The sequence below is a fragment of the Podarcis gaigeae genome (genome assembly GCF_964106915.1).
Source record: "Podarcis gaigeae genome assembly, chromosome: 1".
In the NCBI taxonomy this organism is placed as follows: Eukaryota; Metazoa; Chordata; class Lepidosauria; order Squamata; family Lacertidae; genus Podarcis; species Podarcis gaigeae.
The window spans coordinates 135,569,675-135,589,674 of NC_139678.1; the positions used below are offsets into that span (position 1 = coordinate 135,569,675).

General features: G+C 39.1%; 1 protein-coding gene across 3 annotated transcripts in view; it reads right to left on the reverse strand.

Annotated features, from left to right (window-relative positions):
* Positions 1 to 20,000, reverse strand: part of SPAG16 (sperm associated antigen 16) — a 444,022-nt gene that overhangs the window by 211,657 nt on the left and 212,365 nt on the right. For all 3 annotated transcript variants that reach the window (XM_083708993.1, XM_083708994.1, XM_083708995.1), the window contains one exon: positions 807 to 992. In XM_083708993.1, coding sequence (XP_083565119.1) covers positions 807 to 992 — 186 coding nt within the window. The remainder of the gene's footprint in view (positions 1 to 806; positions 993 to 20,000) is intronic.

Here is a 20,000-nt window from a genome sequence, read left to right on the forward strand (position 1 = left end):
ATCACAGAATTGACGAGATGGAAGTGACCAACCCCCTGCAGTGCAGGGATCTCAACTAAAGCATCCATGACAGATGGCCTCCAACCTCGCAAGGGAGTCCGTTCCACTGTCCAACAGCTCTTATTGTTCGACTACAACTTTCATCAGTCCCAGCCATTATGGTCAATAGTCGGGGATGATGAGAAATTTAGACCCAGCAACACCAATAGAGCCATAGGTTTCCTGCCACTTGCTATAAATCACCTATTCCATATTCTACCACAGAGCTTTCCAAACTTTTCATAATGGTGACACAGTAATTCAGTTCTACTAGCAAATTGGAGGTTAAACTAACCCCTTTCCAGCCCCAGGAGGATCACAGGGAGTGTTCACGAGACATACCTACACACTGCTGCAGACACACTAACGTGTTGCGACACACAGTTTGGAAAGCTCCGCTCTACCAGAACTGATATAAAGGGAAATCCTAAAAACCCCATGGATGTAAAAATAACTTACAACCAGAAAAATCGGGTGTAATCATGACACAAATCTCTGATCTGCAACAATTGTGAAACTGAATCCAATAGGCCCTTCATACCAAATAAAATAGGTATGCACACACACACACACACTTCATAGAATGTGACATAATTTTTTATGATTTTTCATTTTATTTATGTTTAATATGGTGCAATATTATTTTGGTGTTTTTGAAAGCATCTGAAAATTTTAAAAGATCATTTGTCATTTTCCTGAGCCAACCTCCCCCCCACCAACATCTAGAATCTGTTTCAACATATAAATGATTATAAATTATCACATACCTGTTCAGGTCCCATATTTTGCTAGTTTTATCCATAGAGGCAGAAGCCACAAAATCTCCACATGAATGCCAGGAGCAGTCCCAGGCCGCATAGCTGTGACCTTCCAAGGTCAAAATGCAGCCGCCCTTTGCAAAGTCCCATATCCGAACAGTTGCATCTCCGCTGGAAGTGACCAGTTTTGTTCCACTGTTGAAAATAAGAAATCTGGATCACACACGGGCAACATTTCAGGTAACACTCTCAGGTCAATATGATGAAGTCCATGGGTGGTATTCTACAAAGCTTTACTCAAAGATGACCCAGTGAAATTAATGGACCTAACTAAGTGATGTTCATTAATTTCACTGAGTGGAATTCACCCAAGTTTTTGCATGTTCAAATTGAGATATGCTCATGCAATGGGACTTTCCATGTCCCTGGGCCCCCTAAATCTGCTCTGGAAGGCTGGGAGATCCTTTAGCATTGGTTTGGAGCACATGAAGGAGCACAGGAGTGAGCGGGGGCTGGGGGGGTGGAATACAGTAGCATTTTGTGGAATTATAAAACTTTGTTCACTTGCCTTCAAATCTCCAATAGGACTGACAGGGTAAGCAATGTTTCTTGACTAAAGTTTATGTCAAAGTGTGAAAATAATAGTGCTTTATGGTATTCAAAGCAACCAGATACATTTGTTTTTGTCATCCATCTGTCTTGAGAGATAATGAAGTGTGCCCCCAGGAGTGTAGTCAAATTGCAGCCCCTAAGTGACCTCCCTGGGGCACAAGCCTGGGCAGTGTATATGAAGATCCTGGGCTGCCCAGACGAGGAGACCTCCCTCTCAGCCTTGCTGATGTGGTCCGAAGGTAAGCAGAGCAATATGTGTGGCACCAGCTTGGCTGCAGGAGTTGCTGGAAGAAGGTGTGCAAGGTGCTATTCAACCATCTTAGGGACTCCGGATTTGTGTAGGTTTTACTTCTTCTTTTTTTTAATGAATATTTATTAGCATTTTCAAAAACCACACAAAAACAAAAATAGACAAAAAATAACAAAAATACAAAAATCCAAAACTTAAAAACAATTAAAAACACATAAAATTTCAATTACTTATTTTCTTTTAACTTGTTTCTCAGACCTCCTCACACCTCCCCTTCTTGTATTCCAATTTAAATTATCAGCTCAGCAAGTCCTTAACTTATTTCTCCACTTTAACTTAATGATTTATTCTAACATGTTGTTATTTTACTTTTCTTCTTTCTTCCATTTCCTCAATTTATTTTGCAAACCTTATTTTCATTTAATTTAGACCATTTTAAAAACCAGTTTTAACTTATCCAAACTTCAACATCAATACTTATACCTCATTATTCATTCTTAAATATTTTTCCTAAAGTCGACCAAAATTTCCCTTCCACGACTTTCCCAATTTCCGTACAAATAGCAGAACCAAATAAAAACAGAACAAATTATAATTATATACCCTTTGGATTCCCAGGCTCCACCCCCCCCTTTTCCCGGTTTCAGTCCCCAACAAATGTCCATCAGTCTCAATATACTGTTTAGCCTGGAGATCTCACATCCGAGGCTCTTAATTCTCTCTCAATTCCTCTCTGCCGGTCTTTTTGATTGTCCTTAATGTTAAACCCCAAATCTCGGAGAGGCTCCAGCCCAACAGGATCCATGTTTCTTCCAGCCAGACCTCCATATTTAAAGATAAAGCCTATGGGGTACTCCACATCTTGTTTCATACTTCTTTCAAGTCCAAATGTCCCCAGAGCTCCAACTTCCACCTTAATCATATTTATAATCCTTCGATCTTCAGATCTCCACATAAGGAGATCTCTCAGTTCTCCACTCTCCAATTCAGGCCAGACTTTCCACATCAGATTTTTATTTTTCTTTATTGCCATCATGTCAGGCCTCAAAGTACAACTCTCCTTTAACATCTGCAAAATTACAGCTCCTCCTTCCTTTTCTTCAGGGGCAACATATGTCTCCTTCTCCATATTCTCAAAACTCTCAAGTTTCTCTATTTGTCCAATTGAATAGGCTTCCTGTTTCAAATCCTTATCAGATTCAACAATGTTATTTACTCTTAAGTCCAGATGTTTGTAGCCAAAACATCGATTTGGCCTTGTAACTTTCCCAAGAGAACAAATACTCTGTCCAATTCAGCCTGGATTTTCCCTCCTCCAGCCATTCCTGTAATGTCACTAAACCACTCTAGGGGGATTTTAGTTCCTTAATATTCCTTTCAGCTCAAGTCCAAAAATCAAGTTATTTTGTATCAGCCCTTCCTTATTTTCAACAAATTGTAACAAATGTAACCAGCAGAAGCAACAAAAGCAGGGTTCTCTTTTTCCGTCTTGACAGCTAACTTGACAGCTGTCAAACTCTTCAGTATTTCATCAACAGGCTCTCTCACGGGACACTCCCGGGTCCGGGGGTGGGGTGTGAAACTTCAGCTCCCAAAATTAATCTTTTATCCTCCAGTAAAAATTCTTGTAATGTCAAACCGTGAAGTTAAAGTCTTTTACAAAAAAGAAAGAAAAAATTCTCTCGACCTTAGCTAGCAGGTCCTTTGCTTTAAGTTATTTACAAGGGGGGGGGCGGACTTCCTTTTTAACCCTTCCCCGCTCGTTCCTAATTCAGCAAATTTTTCCTTTAAAGTTCCAATTTCCGTACTACTCACGGGTTGTTGCTTTAGAGTCCAATTGTTCAAAGGAAAAAGTCAGTGCTCTCCGACAATGGCTTGCGGCTTCACTCCGCAGAAGAAGCAGTACTCTCAGCACCGCGCCGCACCCCGTCCCCATTCCGAAGCCTTTAAAAAAGGCTCCTTCGCAGATTGGGGGGGTGCAAATGGTGCCCGCCGAGTCACCACACTCACAGGGCTTCCGCGCCTGTGATTTTTAAGGGTCGCTGCAGCAGCAAGACCCGATCCTGCAGAGCCGATTCCCTCCGGAGCTCGGAGGGAATCCGCCATTAATCGATGGCGCTAACCCGGAAGTCCAATTTTACTTCTTAGCCTTTTCTCCTTGTGAAGATATTGCGCAAGGCACAGAGTTTTCCTTCTTCCCAGGTTGACAAGCTCTATCTGCCATTCAGTTTCCTCTACGGAGCATGAAAAAAACCACCTTCTTGACTGTTGGACACATTACAAGTCTTGTCCACTCAATCCACCAGAGTCTGTCTTCTCATGCAAGGGAAGTTCCTAAATCATCGAGGGCTTAAGACCCATTGGCTACTCTCACCTAGTTTAGCCAGCCAGTCAAAGGGTGTAGCCACTGTTGCATGCTGACAGCTTCTAGAAGCCACAAGTGAGAGCTAAGAGCAGGATGGGTCCAAAGGTGGACAAGCTACATGAGAAGGAGCACAAGATGTCACCCACCAGAGGCACTGCCCCTCCCCTAACACACACCAACAAGATATATTATGCTGCTATAAGTCTTAAAATAATTCTGGAAGAGGTCACAAATATTATCTCCATACTGTAGATAAGGAGCTTGGGAGGGACTCCCCATTTGCAGGCATAAACAGACTTCAAAGGAGTTCCCTCTCAGAACTCATAAACCGATCAGTGTTGAAAGCCAGCTTCTTCAAAGGCTCTCCTCTGCCCATCAGCTGATGGACACTAAGAGAGAGCTCCTTTGAAATCTGTTTTTCAGGCACAAATGGACTTCAGAAGGGACTCCTGCACAGTACCCAGAGGTGGGGTAGTACCAAGTGGTCATCCCCTTCCCCAGCCACACAGGAAGATGGTGGCCTCCCAGGACCAGCCATGCAGCAAATGCTGCTCCTCCAGAGCCCCAGGTGAGTGGAGATTCCTCGCTGCTAGAGCATGACAGGGTCCAAATTTTGGAATTGGGTTGGGGAGGCTGTGGTGGCAGAAGTTACATTCCTCTGTTGTTGTGTTTAATTGTTGGTGTCAGCCACATATTCAAATTTGTACAAATTAAATGTGAGCAATATTTTAAAGGAATTTCCATTACAATATTTAAAAGTTGGACACAATATAATGTTGGAGGATTAGGAAAGGTTGTGGAAGAAAGGGGTTAAATTTACTGCAAGTACTGTATTAAAAGAAAACATCATGAAAATGATGTATAGATGGTATTTAACCCCAGTAAAATTAGCAAAGATATACCATATGAATGATAATTTATGTTGGAAGTGTAAAGAAAAAGAAGGCACCTTATATCATGTGTAGTGGACATGTCCCAAGGTGAAAGATTTCTGGGAACAGATTTATAATGAGTTGAAAAAAATGTTGAAAAATACATTTATTAAGAAACCAGAAGCCTTTCTGCTTGGAATAATAGGTTTGGAATTGCCGCCAAAAGATGTTAGATTGTTTTTGTATGCCACTACAGTGGCAAGACTTTTATTGGCCAAAAATTGGAAATCACAAGAAATACCAACAGTAGAAGAATGTTAGACTTTTTGGAGCTGGCCGACCTGACTGGAAGAATCCATGATCAGAAAGAAGAGGAATACCAAGAAGAGTGGAAGAAATTTAAAGACTATTTAGCTAAATATTGTAACATACGATAAGTAGAAATTATTTGAAAGTACCAAATGGGCCTAGGACTAGATTAAGAATTAATTGTAAAATACTATGGATTTGGATAATTATGAAAAGAGAAGAACATTGTAAACTACAGGTGTTTAGAAAGAGGATATTGGAAAGCTGTTAAAAAGTGTTTCAATGAAATTCAGTAAGGAGGGATTCGAGGAAGTCAGTTAACAATGAAATATAAATTAGGCTTTAAAGTATTAGGTATATATATGTTTGTTTTTGTTGCTTTCTCTTTTAGTATTGTAATGTTGTTCTCTTTTTTTCTTTATTTGGGTGTCTTATTTGTTATAAATTTGGAAAGTTAATAAAAAATATATGAAAAAATACAATATTAAAAAGTCTGCCAAGGCACAGTCAAAATAATAATTCCTTATAAAAGAAAGAAAGAAAGAAAGAAAGAAAGAAAGAAAGAAAGAAAGTAAGTCCCATCTCTAGTTAGATATTCTCCATGTAATACATCTTCATGTGTTAGTATATTGTGTGTTTAATAGAAGTCTTTATGTACAGTATTTGATAAAAGTATTATTTATTTAACAAAAGTTGATAAATTAATTAGAAGTGCCCCCCATTCCTTCTGCGAGTCTCATCCAATCTCATATGATGGCTGACCATGGTTACATTTTAGAAAAGGTGAAGGGAAGATTAATTTAAACTTAAATAATAATTGTATTTATTTTTATTTATTAAATATGTATACCATCCTTCATCCAAAGATCACAGTGTGGTTCACAACATAAAGGTGCCTTTTGATCCATCATAAATGACAACAGTATATCAGTGTATTATTAATAAAGCCACAGATAAAGACCGGTTAAAACAGACTTTGAAATACCTTCATTTATTTTCAATGCACTGAAAAACTTGGATATATAACGTAGGGTTGCCGTTATAAGACATGAAACATTATCCAAAGTAACTTAATGTTATTCAAAAAAAATTACAACTTTGCAGACAGTTCTCTGTTCCTTTGACAGGGAGGTTTTATTAGGATTATGTAATAAATTACATCAATTAAATTATATAACTGTCTGGAGGGAAAATGTCATTCATAGAGTGCAGTGTTTCAAGGCCACACATGCAGTGCAATGCAGTCTTAGGCATATATATTTGGAATGAAGTCCCAGTGTTCAATATAGCTTTGCCAGTTAAATGGGCAGTGGACTTCTCATTAACAGCACAGTCCTAACCATGGACTCCTGAAATTGACTGTGATCAATTAATTACAATCCTAACCAACTACAATTTTACTCAAAATATACTTATTGAACTTAAGTATCCTAACTTAGTCAATCAACATGTTGAAATACCACCCCAAGTCTACTGACAAGTATGTCCTATTGAATTCCCAGGTATATGGAGCTAGGATTGCAATCTTTTGTTGATCGGCCTGCAACTGAAGTAGAGAGAGAGAAACAGGGCTGTTACTCCCCAAAAGTGTGGGGGAAATGTGAAAGGACCTCAGTTATTTAAGGCAATCATATCATAGCACTGCTGCTTTCTAAAATGACAAATTATTTAGGGGACAACAGTTACTAGCTCATTGCCAGAGAATGCTAACACTATCACAGCACTGGCACAGTGTCAGCACTCCATGTTCTCCCTGCAAGCTACTTGCATAAGAGACTGAGGCGTAAGAAGCCCCATGAGAGAAAAGGCCATACCAGTCAAAGAATACTTCAGTCTGACTGGGTTTATTCACTTATATTTAAAATGCAGGAGGTAACAAGAAGGTGTTTGGACAAATGCACAAAATGCAAAACATGTCAAATTACTTTTTCAAATGTTGACAAGTGCCTGAAATATTCCTTCTGATATTTTCCTAAATCAAACATACCTGAGGGGAGCAAAGAGCTCTGCATTAAAGGTTGATAATCTCTGGCTCTGAAGGTGGAGGGAGTTTTTCCCAGAGATTAGAACTTCTGAACCACTTTACAAGGGTTAGCATTAAAAGTCTATGAAGTGAGAGTAGAAGTGCTGACCTCAGCTGCCACAGCAAGACATTGCTAGGAGGGAAGAAATGTCTGCAGGTTGATGCCAAAGTAAGGAAGAAGTAAGGTCTCTGCTGTTTTGTAAAGATGTGTTCCTTAAAGAAATCTAGCTTCCTCCTCCCTCTCCTGAGAAACTGACTGAAACAGCTTTTATCTGCTGAAGTTCAAGTTTCCAGAAGCAGAGAGACTTCTTCAGCTGCCTCCAGACCTTTCACTACCCAAACTCATCCCATATGGTCATCCCATTGCTCCATCTGATGCCCACGTACCTCCTGCCTGCCCTCTGCCACTGCGCCCTTGAGCTGCGCACTGCGGCAGGGGAACCTAATATGCATGAGACACAAACACTGACTGCTTGCAAAGCTTTCATTGCAGTTTGGTATCTGATTTCAGTCCAAAGAATCACATGTCACTGGCATTTTCAGAGGTGTGCCTGTTTGTGTTCTTTTATACATTTATATGTATATATTTATGTGAGTGAGATTAGAGCACACAGACCACAAAGAAGATTCTTATGATATACTACTACCATAGGAATTATTTCATGTAGCAAATGAACAAAAAATGATCACAGAATGACCGCTCCCCACATTAACTGGGGGGCGGCTTTTGCGTGGTCGTGCGCAGCCCCCCTGGGGACTACTAGACCCCCAGCAAGGAAGCTGGCTTTGCCGCCCCCCCACCCCCTCAAGCTGGATACCTGGAGGCTCCTGCCTAGCCTTGTCAATCAGCCAATCCTGGCTGGGGGGGGGCGTTGCCAGGGCAGTTGGCCAGGTAGAGTTAGGACTGCCCACACTCACAATAGAGGGTGTAACTTACCTGTTTGTCCTCAGTTGGCTCCTGAACTCCCCCCCCCCGCCCTCAATTTATGCCTTCTTTTGCAGTTTAAACTTCTTCTTTACAGCTATGCAGGCGCTGCTGCGGTCTTTGATGGTCACCGTTGAGGAAACGGGAAGGAATTTCCCTGCATTGGCAGGTTTTGCCTTCCCCATAGCAAAACGTCACAACTTTGGTGGTTTGTAGGCCTTGGGCAGAATCCATTAGTCTATCTTCCCTCAATGGGGTGGGGGCGTGAAGCGGTGACCCACGCCCCCCCCCCCCGAGGCAGCGATCCCAGGGTTCCCCGTTAAAGGGTAAGTGAGGTATGTGAAATGTAGTTAGCAATAGAAAAAATAGTTCAGCCATTCAATATTATTTCCAAATCAAAAATACAAAGACAATTTTTCATTAAGATAAAAATTAATGCTTTTTTCCTGAGAGCTCACCAAGTCTTTGGAAAGAAAGGTTTACTTGATATGTATTAAATTATGCTACTAGATCTCTATTTACAGTGCCGCTGGCTAACTTGCTCAGGGGTACACCATAGCTGTGTTCCAAAATCAGCATGCCCCAGCTTTAGCATGCTACCTTAAGTACAAAAGCACTCTGGTATCACGCAGCAGGGAAGGAAAAAAGAACATTCACATTAGTAGGGAAGTATGACCATTTTTGTTGAAAGCACAGCACATAGGGTTGCGAATCCAGATCCTGACATGACTTCTGCAGCTTTAAGAGTAGCATAGAAAAAATGTTAACATAAGGAATAATACATTTGATAAAATTCTCCTTCCTTTGCAGCTTTGGAAAAGTACAAAGGTTCTCTCAGAGTCGACCTGACAATCGTAATAGCAAAACAATAACTAACTTCCCACAAACACCAGCCAGGATTTTTGAAACTGCTTAGGTACTACCAAAAACAATATTTCAATAAACTCATTAAAAGCAGAAGCCAACCCACAGATGAATGTGGATGGGAAGGGACATTTAGCATTTTAGTTTGAGCAGGAGGAGGGAAAAATAAACATTTTAATCAAATCCATTACCTACTTATTGATTTCTCTTTGCCAGGCAGGTCCTGCAGAAAATTTATATAGCATGTGACATTGAACCATTTGGCCAAAGATACTAGATTAGTCTGAGTAAAAAAATTAACTTCTCTTACAATTTCTCAAATTTCACTATGGATCATTGTTCAAGTGTGATAGAATGAAGTGAGATACCACACTACTACATTTTAGGTGGACCTAAACTTTAGGTCCCAAACCACCCCACTTCTTTTCAATGAATACCTAGCCTACTTTGAAAGAAAACAATCCCACTTCAGCTTCTGTTCAGGAGTGATTTGTTACTTTGGCTGAGGAAAGGACTTTGGGTTCATTTAAAAAAAAAGATATTAAGAACACAAAAAGGAGAGCAGATCAGTACAGCTCAGGAACAACCAACATGTGCTCTCCAGACATTGTGGAGCTCAGCTCCCATCATCCCTGACCATAAGCCATGCTGAATGAGGCTGATTAGAGTTGTACTCCACAACATCTGGAGGGCACATGTTGGGTACCTCTGATCAAGCTGTAAGAGCAAAACTGGTTTTTTATTATTATTCCTTTGGTCCTGAAATAGAATTTTTTTATTGTTTCAAAAAGCTTTACAGGTTTTTCACGATTTAGCCATGCTTTTTGTTTGTAAATTGCTGGTTGTTTTTATACATTCAGTTCTATTCCAGAAAGAGCATAGGAGCCAACTGCAATAAAGTATTTGAGGAGGCAGGGCCGCCCCCCAAAGTTGATGGGTGTTGCCATTCAAATGGTGTCTGTGTGCTGTGTTTTGTGATTGATTATGTGGGGCGGGGCTTACCTGCCCACCCAATATTTTATTCAAGTTGGCACCCTTGAGAAAGAGTTTGTAAAACTTCCCTGTTGCTAAGTGTGCCATGAGAGTGGAAACAGACATATTTGAAACCATTTTTATTGCGGTTGTCTTAGCCCAAGCCAAATGGGTCTTTTGAATAGCCCCACCCAGTCAGTAACTTTTGCCTCGTTTCTCTGAAGAACCAAACAAGAGGGGATAGATATACTTGGGATATACAGAAAAATCTTCAAAATTAAATAAAGTTGTTATCCTTATTTAAGTATGCAGGTTGAACTGGTTAGCCAAAATGACTTATTTCCAGAGAGTCTTCATTTCCTAATCTGTGAGGTCAATATGGTTGCAAGCACTAGTCTTTCATAGCAGAATTTGTCACTTTGTGACCAAGAAACAAGACTTAAATCAATGTCTTTCTTAACGACTTTCTCACAATATGTCTCAATAGTGATAGCAATATTCAACTTGCCTTTCCCAACCTGGGTGCTCTCCAGATATAAATGGTTCAGATTATTACCTCCAATAACCTTCATCATCAGCCAATGGGCATTGTAGTCCATTCTCTGGACTGCAGTTTCTTTTAACTGATTTTAATGTATTTTTAACTTGTTGCAACCTGCCCTCATGCTGGAGGGCAGCTAAGAAATTAGAATCATGGAACTGTAGAGGTGCGGAGGACCATGAAGATCATCTAGTCCAACCCTCTGCAATGCAGGACTCTTTTGCCAAACATGAGGTTCGAACCCACAAACCTGAGATTAAGAATCTCATGTTCTACAGACTGAACTATCCCAGCTTAATACAGCTGGAGGGCACCAGGCTAGGGAAGGCCACAACCATTTATTTTGTAAATGAGGCAGTGAATCCAGACTGATCTGAAGATAGGTACTTGATGGTTAACACCCAGTGCTTTTTTCTGGGAAGACGCAGGGGGACGCACACCCCTAAACGTTTTGTGAATCTAAGTTTGGTCTCATTTGAGGGGCAGTATTTCAATATGAATAGGAAAATGAGAATACCCCTAAACATTTTTAAAGGAAAAAAAACCACTTAAAACCCAAAATGTTACATGTTTATAGGAACATAGTTGTTCCATGAAGATACATCTTTAATACTTTGGAATTAAGCACACCGACAGTGTGGTACTTAGTGCAGCCTCCACGGTCAAGTGTGTTATTAAACAGACCATGGTAATCTAATCTGCTGTACAACAGGACTTTGGAACTCACTGTTGTCTCCATATCTAACAAATTTACCAGAGACCCTGTGGAATAACTGCCATTAAGAACCGCAAGGTCAAATCACATAAGCTAATGCTTTTTTCACAGCTTCAGAATGGATAAAAGTACTCTATTAACTAGGGCTTTAAAATGGTACTTAGGTTGTCTTTTTAGGAGGTTCTTGAGTCATGAATCTGACAGGGCAATTTTGACCACTAAACCTCCTAAGCTGCAAAAAATGCTTTCAAATGTAAATGATACACTAAGCTTAAAGTCTCTCTTTTGAAGTCAAGGAAAAGACAAAGTATTAGGATATTGCAGTATTCTTCCAAGCAAATAGAATAATCTCATAAAACATTAGAAATTATGCATATATTAAGGAGGGGCCGATCTCTTTAAATACAGGAAGCTATCTTTCATGAGCCTGAATCACTGATCCATCTAGCTCAGTATTGTCTTCTTCAGGAGAAGGGAGCCATTTTTGCCTGAAAACCACTTTGCCGTCGTAATACCATGCACACCCTTAATACTAATGCCAAATACCAAAGCTATTTCCCATAGAAACAGAGGTATAGATTTCATTGTTAGTAACTCTATTCCTGGTATTTTACTTTTGCTCCACACAATCTCTCCCCTCCCAACAGCTGCTTTCAGCTGAAAAGCTTTTGGATAGGAGGGGACACAGAGTGACAGGTGAAATCCAGCTGAGGACCATATCTGGCCAGTAGATCCAACCCTGGTTTATGGTGACTGCCAGGACTGAGTCAGCTGCTTTTTGATGCAAGTAGATGCAGGAAACTGAATTCTGGGACCTTTTGCGTGCAAAATCTATACTCTGCCACCGACGTGACTGCAGTTCTTGTTCTTGTAATGCAGGAAGCTTTCCAAACGGGCAAGTGACAGCTAGCAAGACAGCAAGTGTATTTATAACTGGTTGACCCCTACACTCTCCTCCTTTTTCAGGTATCCCATTCCATCCCACTTGGTTTTCAGCTTTTCCTCTGTCAATAGAGGATTCTACTAAGGACTTCCAGTAGTGTAGCTGTGCTTCCCCCCCTCCCATACAATCCCCCTGAAATTTGCTTAGGAGGTCCATATATTTACCCAGAACGGTATGCAGTGGAAAGAGGGTGGATAGTTCCATCTGGCAAGGTGAAATGTTTGTGCTGATGGGATGACTGCCATGGGATTTAATAAGTGGTGCTGTGGTCTAAACCACAGAGCCTAGGACTTGCCAATCAGAAGGTCGGCGGTTCGAATTCCCGCAACGGGGTGAGCACCCGTTGCTTGGTCCCTGCTCCTGCCAACCTAGCAGTTTGAAATCACGCCCAAAATTGCAAATAGATAAATAGGTGCCACTCCGGCGGAAAGGTAAATGGTGTTTCCATGCGGTGTTCTGGTTTCGCCAGAAGTGGCTCAATTATGCTGGCCTCATGGCCCAGAGAAACTGTCTGTGAACAAACGCCGGCTCCCTCGGCCAGTAAAGCGAGATGAGCACAGCAACCCCAGAGTCGTCCGCGACTGGACCTAATGGTCAGGGGTCCCTTTACCTTTACTTAAGCAAGCTCAGCGCTTATTGGGATGTTTTGGGGTCCTCTACCACTTTAATCTTGGGGATTATCTTCATGCCATGGGCAACTAAAGTGGCTGCCAAGAATTGTGCTGCCTTACACTTCATATAAACAAACAAACAAAAAAGCTTATATATTTTTGGCATCAGCTTAACTTTTTGAGTTCTCAAAAGATTTTTTTTCCTCACCTGACATTGATTTATGAGGGCATTATCATTGTCAAGAAGATTGATTTAGTGTGCTTTTGGGATACCTGTTAAAAATATAACCAAGCTTACTGTTCGAGTGGATAGATTTTACAGCTCTACAGCTTGTGGTTGGAAGGAAGGAAGGAAATGCTGTATTTTAATTTTCAACACCACACATCTTCCTATACATAAGTAGGAACAGGAAACAGACCATGGATTTTCAAAAATTTCAGGAGTGTACAGCTATTATTAGATTAGTGTACTAATGTTGAAGCCAAAACCTTGACAGAGCAGGGCCTAGAATGTTTGTCTGGCACATATGGCCCTTTCGAACAAATATGACATTGATATCTTAGACCTTTCTGTCATCTGAAACAACTCTCCTAAGATAGATTTTATACTGAGTCTTATACTGAGTCACTCACTGGTTCATTTAGCTCAGAATTGCCCAGCGGTGTACCTCAGGGTCTCTTTCCATATTGTTATATGCACTCCACCCTCCAAGTGCTGAGAGATTTCAGGGGTGTCTGCATATATTTTGGGCTTTGTTTCCTTGGTAACTGAGATGGCAGTATCTTTGTAGAATATGGCTTTATTTACACATGTATACAGCCCTAAGCCTAAAATGGAAGGGAACACAGCATTAACATTCCAACAAATCTTGCAAGAAATCTTAAGATTTCTACGGAGCCCCCCAAAGTCATAGCTTTGGACCCAGCTCAGGGAGCAAATCAGGTCTCTGGGATTACAGCCATACCATAAATTTAAAACACATGGCTTCCCCTAAAGAATACCGAGATCCATAGTTTACCCCTCACACAGCTTCAATTCCCAGAAGCTTTAACAACCATATGGCTGTAATGTGGATCATCTGAGCTCCAGTGGAGACTTGCCCCTGGTCAATTGTTCTCTTTTACATTTGCCAATGACTAGAGAAGAAAGAATCTGTGAGTTATGGTTGTCTGCTTTTATTCATTTTTCCAATCTTAAATTTAATCCTGCACACTTTTCAACAATTTGCAGAACTGTTTTTAAATCTGTCAGCATTTTAGTGTGAATTTATTTTAATAAGCACATTTTTTTTAATGCAGCTTTGACTAAAGTACACATTTTTACAAGCAATTAGCCTATATATAGTGGATTTTTTATGTTATTTGTGGGTAACGGTTTTAAACACATTTCTCCCCTATTATTCTTCATTTTTGTAAACCTTGATTAGTTGCAGAACTGTAGTGCAACATTCTGACAAATGTCAATTTCAAAAGATGGCTATTTTGGTTTGTGTATTAATTTGAGAAGTGCAAATTAGGTAGTTTTTCAGTAAAATGCAAACAAAAATGAATTTCTCCCCCCATCCTTACTAACATGAGCAATGGGGCGGCCATGTGGGTGGGACTCCATTGCTCTCCCAGTTGCTGCCAGTTCCTGAGAGAAGGAGGAGAGGGGCAAGGCACAGGGAACATGGAACGATGTAGCATGTGGTGGCTGGAGAACAGGCTTGGCTCTGCTGCCATGCGCTGCATAGCACCAAGCTCCCTATGCCTCACCCTTCTCCCTCTTGGTAAGTGGTTGTGACCTGCAGTGTTGGTAAGCCAGGAGAACAATGGATACCCCGCCCTGCCCCGCCCCCCGGCACTGCCTACCAATTACATCACCCACATCTGCAAGTATCTTCATTATCTTCAGCTAGTAGCTGGCCCCTAGCTAGTTTGGCTCACGGATTGGTGATTCCCATCCCTGACATCACTAAACAGAGAATTGGAATGGAACATAATCTTGAGATAGCCACATAGGAAGGGTCAATTTCCAGCCCTAAATTGTTTAAATCAAAATAAAAGCTTCAAAGCTTCTCTTCTTGGAAAGCGCTACACAGAAATATGGAGAACACAATACTGAGGTCTCCCTTTGAAGTCTGACCATTTGTTACCTGAAATTCAACAAGAAAGGAAAAGGTATCCCTCCACCTCCCAGTTTTTTTCAGCTACTATATTCTGCAAATTATTACCTCTGTTTGAAGTTTTCTTTTCCTTTATAAAGCTCAAGGCAAAATTCCATTCTCAGAGCTGCACAAGGGATCACAGTATAGACATCCGGTCTACTTAACTGCAGGGAACTTGTTCAGCTCTTCTTTACAAATATCATAGGGCCCACAGACCTTGTGGGGAGACTGAGGTAGTTTTTAGCACTGGCTTAGTATTCAGCTGATCCCAGAGCCCAAATCAGAATGGAGGTTAGCTCTTTTGAAGGTTCAGCCATAATGTGGCAGGTGAATATTGTCATTCACTGTCCATAATCCATAATTTCAAACTACTGCCAGAATAATGGCTATGACTTAAAATTCCTACATGATTCACTTGTAATGTAATGATGTGATATAAAAATAAGGATTGGGAACATGAGGGTCTTGGAGATTTAAACTAAAGTCTACTTTTTACTTTGTAAGTGGTTTCTCAACCTTCTCCCATTTCTCACACCAAGGACATTCATTCATTTTTGTTTTTGGCTAATGATGTTCTAAGAACAATGTACACATTTCAATGTCAGGCCAAAATTAACTGGCCCAGTTAACGTACACAGGCCTATGTAAAAAATCATATAGTATACAGGCCTATATAATATATACAGTTGTATATAAAAGAGCAGAGGAACACACCAAGTCTGAAAGCAGAGAGAGAAGGCACTGACTTCTCCACCCACCTCCTGCCTCTACACGTTCAGTGGTTTGTCTGAATAGGGCTATTTCTCAGTTTATTTCTCTCCTTTTGTGAAGCCAGTATGGTGACAAACAGAAGTATCATTTCATATTTTAGTTCTAGGTTTGGGGTTAGGGTGGAGGAAGAGCAAAGAGCTTGTAATCATAGCAATGTTCACAACCTTGCACGTATTCAAGACTACTTTGCAAAACAAAAATCATATGCATTTAAAGGGCATTTGTTGTGGTCACTTTTTAAAGCGGCATAATAACCAGATATGCACCTGATAAATTATGACATTTGATTTTAAAAGGGAGGAGCGATATCAGAAAACCTGCCCTTGATTTGTAAATGCCATGCCTGGTTTTACACCTCCAGAGAACTCTGAAGTGGCTACTCTAGTTATCTTAATGACATTTTCCTGGCTTGGCCCTTCCACCCAGGCAAGTATTTGAGGACCAGAGATGGCCAGAGACTTGCAAGTCCCAGAAGAAAGAAGAAAGTAGGCAGACCTCTGTGCCTCCTTGACTGGCAGGATCACCTACCAATACCATCAGACCCTTAATGCTGTTTTACAACCCTGGGAAGACTAAGAACTCCAAGGCAGCCACTCTAATTAGCTAGCGATTCTCATTACTTGATAACTAACATTTCTAATTCTGTCTGAGAACAGCACTTTGCTGCTATTTCTAACAAAACTTTTCAGTATCTTGATCCAAAGACATTCATAATGATTCAGCTAGTTTTCATGACCCTGGACATGAGGAATGAATTGGCTGAGCTGATTGTGAATGAAAATAAAGCATTCCCAGTGAGATATTTTTTTAAAAAAATGATGATTAAGTCTCAGTTATTAGGAAGCATTTTTATTTATGGTTATTTGTAATGACTGAAAATTAAGCAGTGTAGTCCATATATTCCACAAGGGGGATATAAACAGTTCTTCAAAGCATAGACAAATTAGCTTAATAGATGTTCTGCCTAAATTCTATAGACCTAACACAGCTTAATTTGTATTGGGGCTAAATTCTACTACTTAAATTAGAAATCTGGGCAGCTTTTGCTGTCTCTGTCAAATAACAGACTGATTATTTGAGAACTGACTATGTCACCATGGGCACTGTTTTATCACTCACGTTTACACAAGTATGTGACAGTGTGTAAGACCACTTGCTTGCCTCCTTTGTTGATTTAAAGGCTGTTATTGAGACTATTGATACAGCAATGTTATTTGCTTCTTTGTAACATATTTTTCCTGTGAAACCTACTTAAATCTGTAATTTATTTATAAATCTGTTTATAACGATGTGCATCCTGCAGTGGCAAAGTAAGCTAAGCACCTTATGTCTGGCTTGAGATGGTGACCTTAAGATTCCCCTGTGATATTCTTCTAGATAGATGGGAGGATCACACAGCACTATTGTAAGCTTGTAGCCTGCAGTGCATGGCAATTTTCACAATTTTCAAGCAAGAAGCTGCAACTAAAGATGAAGAATTACGGTATATTGTTAAGTGATAATGTGTCTCAAAAACCACTAAAACCAGCACACTTTTATTTGGAAGCATTGGGTAGATACAGAAGGGGAAATTGCAGGGTATAGTTAAGATTTGGTAAGTATTTTTCAGTGCATAGTAATTTTAGCAATTTAAGGTCAGCAGTTGTATTTGAAGGCAAGGACGCCTATTAGGTGACAGTGTGGCACTTTAACCATTAAAGCAAATATGTTTGTCTTCACTAAGCCCAGTCTTATGCACCTTTTAATTTTATTTTTAAATTAATTTTTTATTAAATTTTATTAAATGAATAGAAGAAATAAAAACAATACATAACCATACATAAAAACATTTTGTCTACACAATTTTCCAGAATGCAGACTAAAAAAGATTTCCTTCCATTTTTTTATATAATTGTCGTTAAACAAATTCGTATTTTTATTTGTGATCCATACCCCTAAGTAATTTACCTTGTTCTCTATTTTTAATTCTGTTGTTCTCTCTAATTCAATTCTATCTTTCTCCCCCATATTTTTTGTTAACAATTTTGACTTGTCTTTATTCAGTTTAAATCCTGAGACTTCACCAAATTCTTTCATTTTTATTAGTGCTTTCTGAATGCTTTCTACTGGAGTTTCGGTTGTTACATCATCTGCAAAAGCTTTAACTTTGTAACATTGTGTTTCCAAATTTATACCCCTTATTTCTTTATCTTTCCTTAATGCTATTAGTAATGTTTCCAATACTGTAATGAATAGAAGTGGTGATGGGGGCATCCTTGTCGTCCCTCTTTCAATATCAAATTCCTCCGTAATTTCATTATTTATAATTAATTTAGCTTTTTGTTTTTTATAAATTACCTGAATTCCATTCATAATTCTCTTTCCTATTCTCAAACTTTTACAAGTTTTAATTAAAAAGTCCATGAAACACTATCAAATGCCTTTTCGGCGTCTGCCAGCAGCATTGCTATTTTCTTACTTGGTCTCATTTCCACATATTCTAGTAAATCTACGATTACTCTGGTATTATGTTTAATTTGCCTCTCTGGTAGAAACCCGGCTTGGTCTTTCTTTATTATTCTTTTTAACAAAATTTTCATTCTGTTTGCTAAAACACCTGTGAAAATTTTATAATCTATATTTAATAGGGAGATTGGTCTATAATTTTTAATTAATTTCGAATCTGCACCTAGTTTTGGGAGTAGGGTTATTAATGCTTCTTGCCAAGAATCTGGTATTTCTCCTTTCTCTAGTATTTCATTCATAATTAATTTTAATTTTGGTGCAATTATTTCTTCTAGTTTTTATAGTATGTCACTGAGACTCTGTCTGGTCCTGGTGATATTTTATATCACTTTTTGATTTTTTTCCTAATTCAATATTTGAATTTAAACTGGCATATTCCATTTCATTAATTTCTGGTAAGCTGTTCTCTAACAGATATTTTTGAATTTTATTTTCTTCCTTCTGTTCCGCTTTATAAAAAATTGAATAATATTTTATAAATCTGTCTTTAATCTGTTCCGGTTCAATAATTTCTTTTTCTTCATCTATAATTCTATTTATTACTCTCTCTATTTGCCTTTCTTTAATAAGCCATGCCAACATTCTGCCGGGTTTATTTGCCTGTTCAAAGTATCTTTGTTTTGTCCAGATAATTTTTTTCCCCCAACTTTTCTATTGATTAAATTGGATAAATGAGTTTGTAGATTCTTTATGTGCTGGAGTGTGTCTTCATTTTTGGATTTTTTACTAGTTCTTTTTCTTTCTCTCTTATTTGTTTATTTATCTCCATAATATTATTTTCTTTATTTCTCTTTATTTTCCCCATTTGTTGTATTGCATATCCTCTCATGTAAGCTTTACTTGCCTCCCAGATTATTTTCTTGTCTGTACCATGATTTTCATTTATTTCAAAAAATTCTTTCAATGTTTCTTTTGCTTTTAATGCCCTTTGTTCATCTCACCATACCTCATCATTCATTCTTCACCTCCCCTTAGTATGACTTTTAAATTTCATGTGAGCTGATACTGGATTATGATCTGATATAGATCTGTTCAATATTTCCGCTTTATCTAAATTCAACATCAATTTCTTTGATAACCAAATTGCATTGATTTGTCCCCCATATTTTTTTGCCCCTGAATAGTAAGTTATATCCTTAACACTTGGGTTTTTTGTTCTCCAGGCATCATATAAATTAAAATTTTCAGTTAAATGAAAGAAGGAGAGTGGTAGTCTACCTGAATTATATGTTCTGTCTCTTTGTGTTCTATCCATTTCTATAGATGTCACCCCGTTTAAATCCCTCTGATTACTATATTTTCACCCACACAGTCCCATAGTCTCTCTTCTAAATTCCTAAAAAATTCATCCTTTCTATTGTTCAGGACGTATATTCCCACCACTATATATAAATAAGTTGTGGCCTTATTTAGCCCATTAACTTTAATAATTGTGTCATGTGTCTTTATTTCCGGAGGGGGGGGGGCTTGCCACACAATAAAGGAAGAAAAGACAATCTGTATCATAAAATATGGTTTCAAAATTAAAAATAATGCTCCTGACAACACGTTAGGGTCAACTTCCCTTAATTTGCTATGGATCTCTGAAAAAAGCCATCCTGATTGTAGCAGCCTAACCATTATTTCCCATCAGTCCTTGCTAGAAAAGCCCACCTGGTTGCTGCTCAGTCACTTACAAGGATACACTTAGAAACCAAACATAAAGTTAGAATTTAAATCCTATTAAATGCTGCATTCTTAGTAAAACCCTAAATTGGAATAAATGTGTGAATTCCATA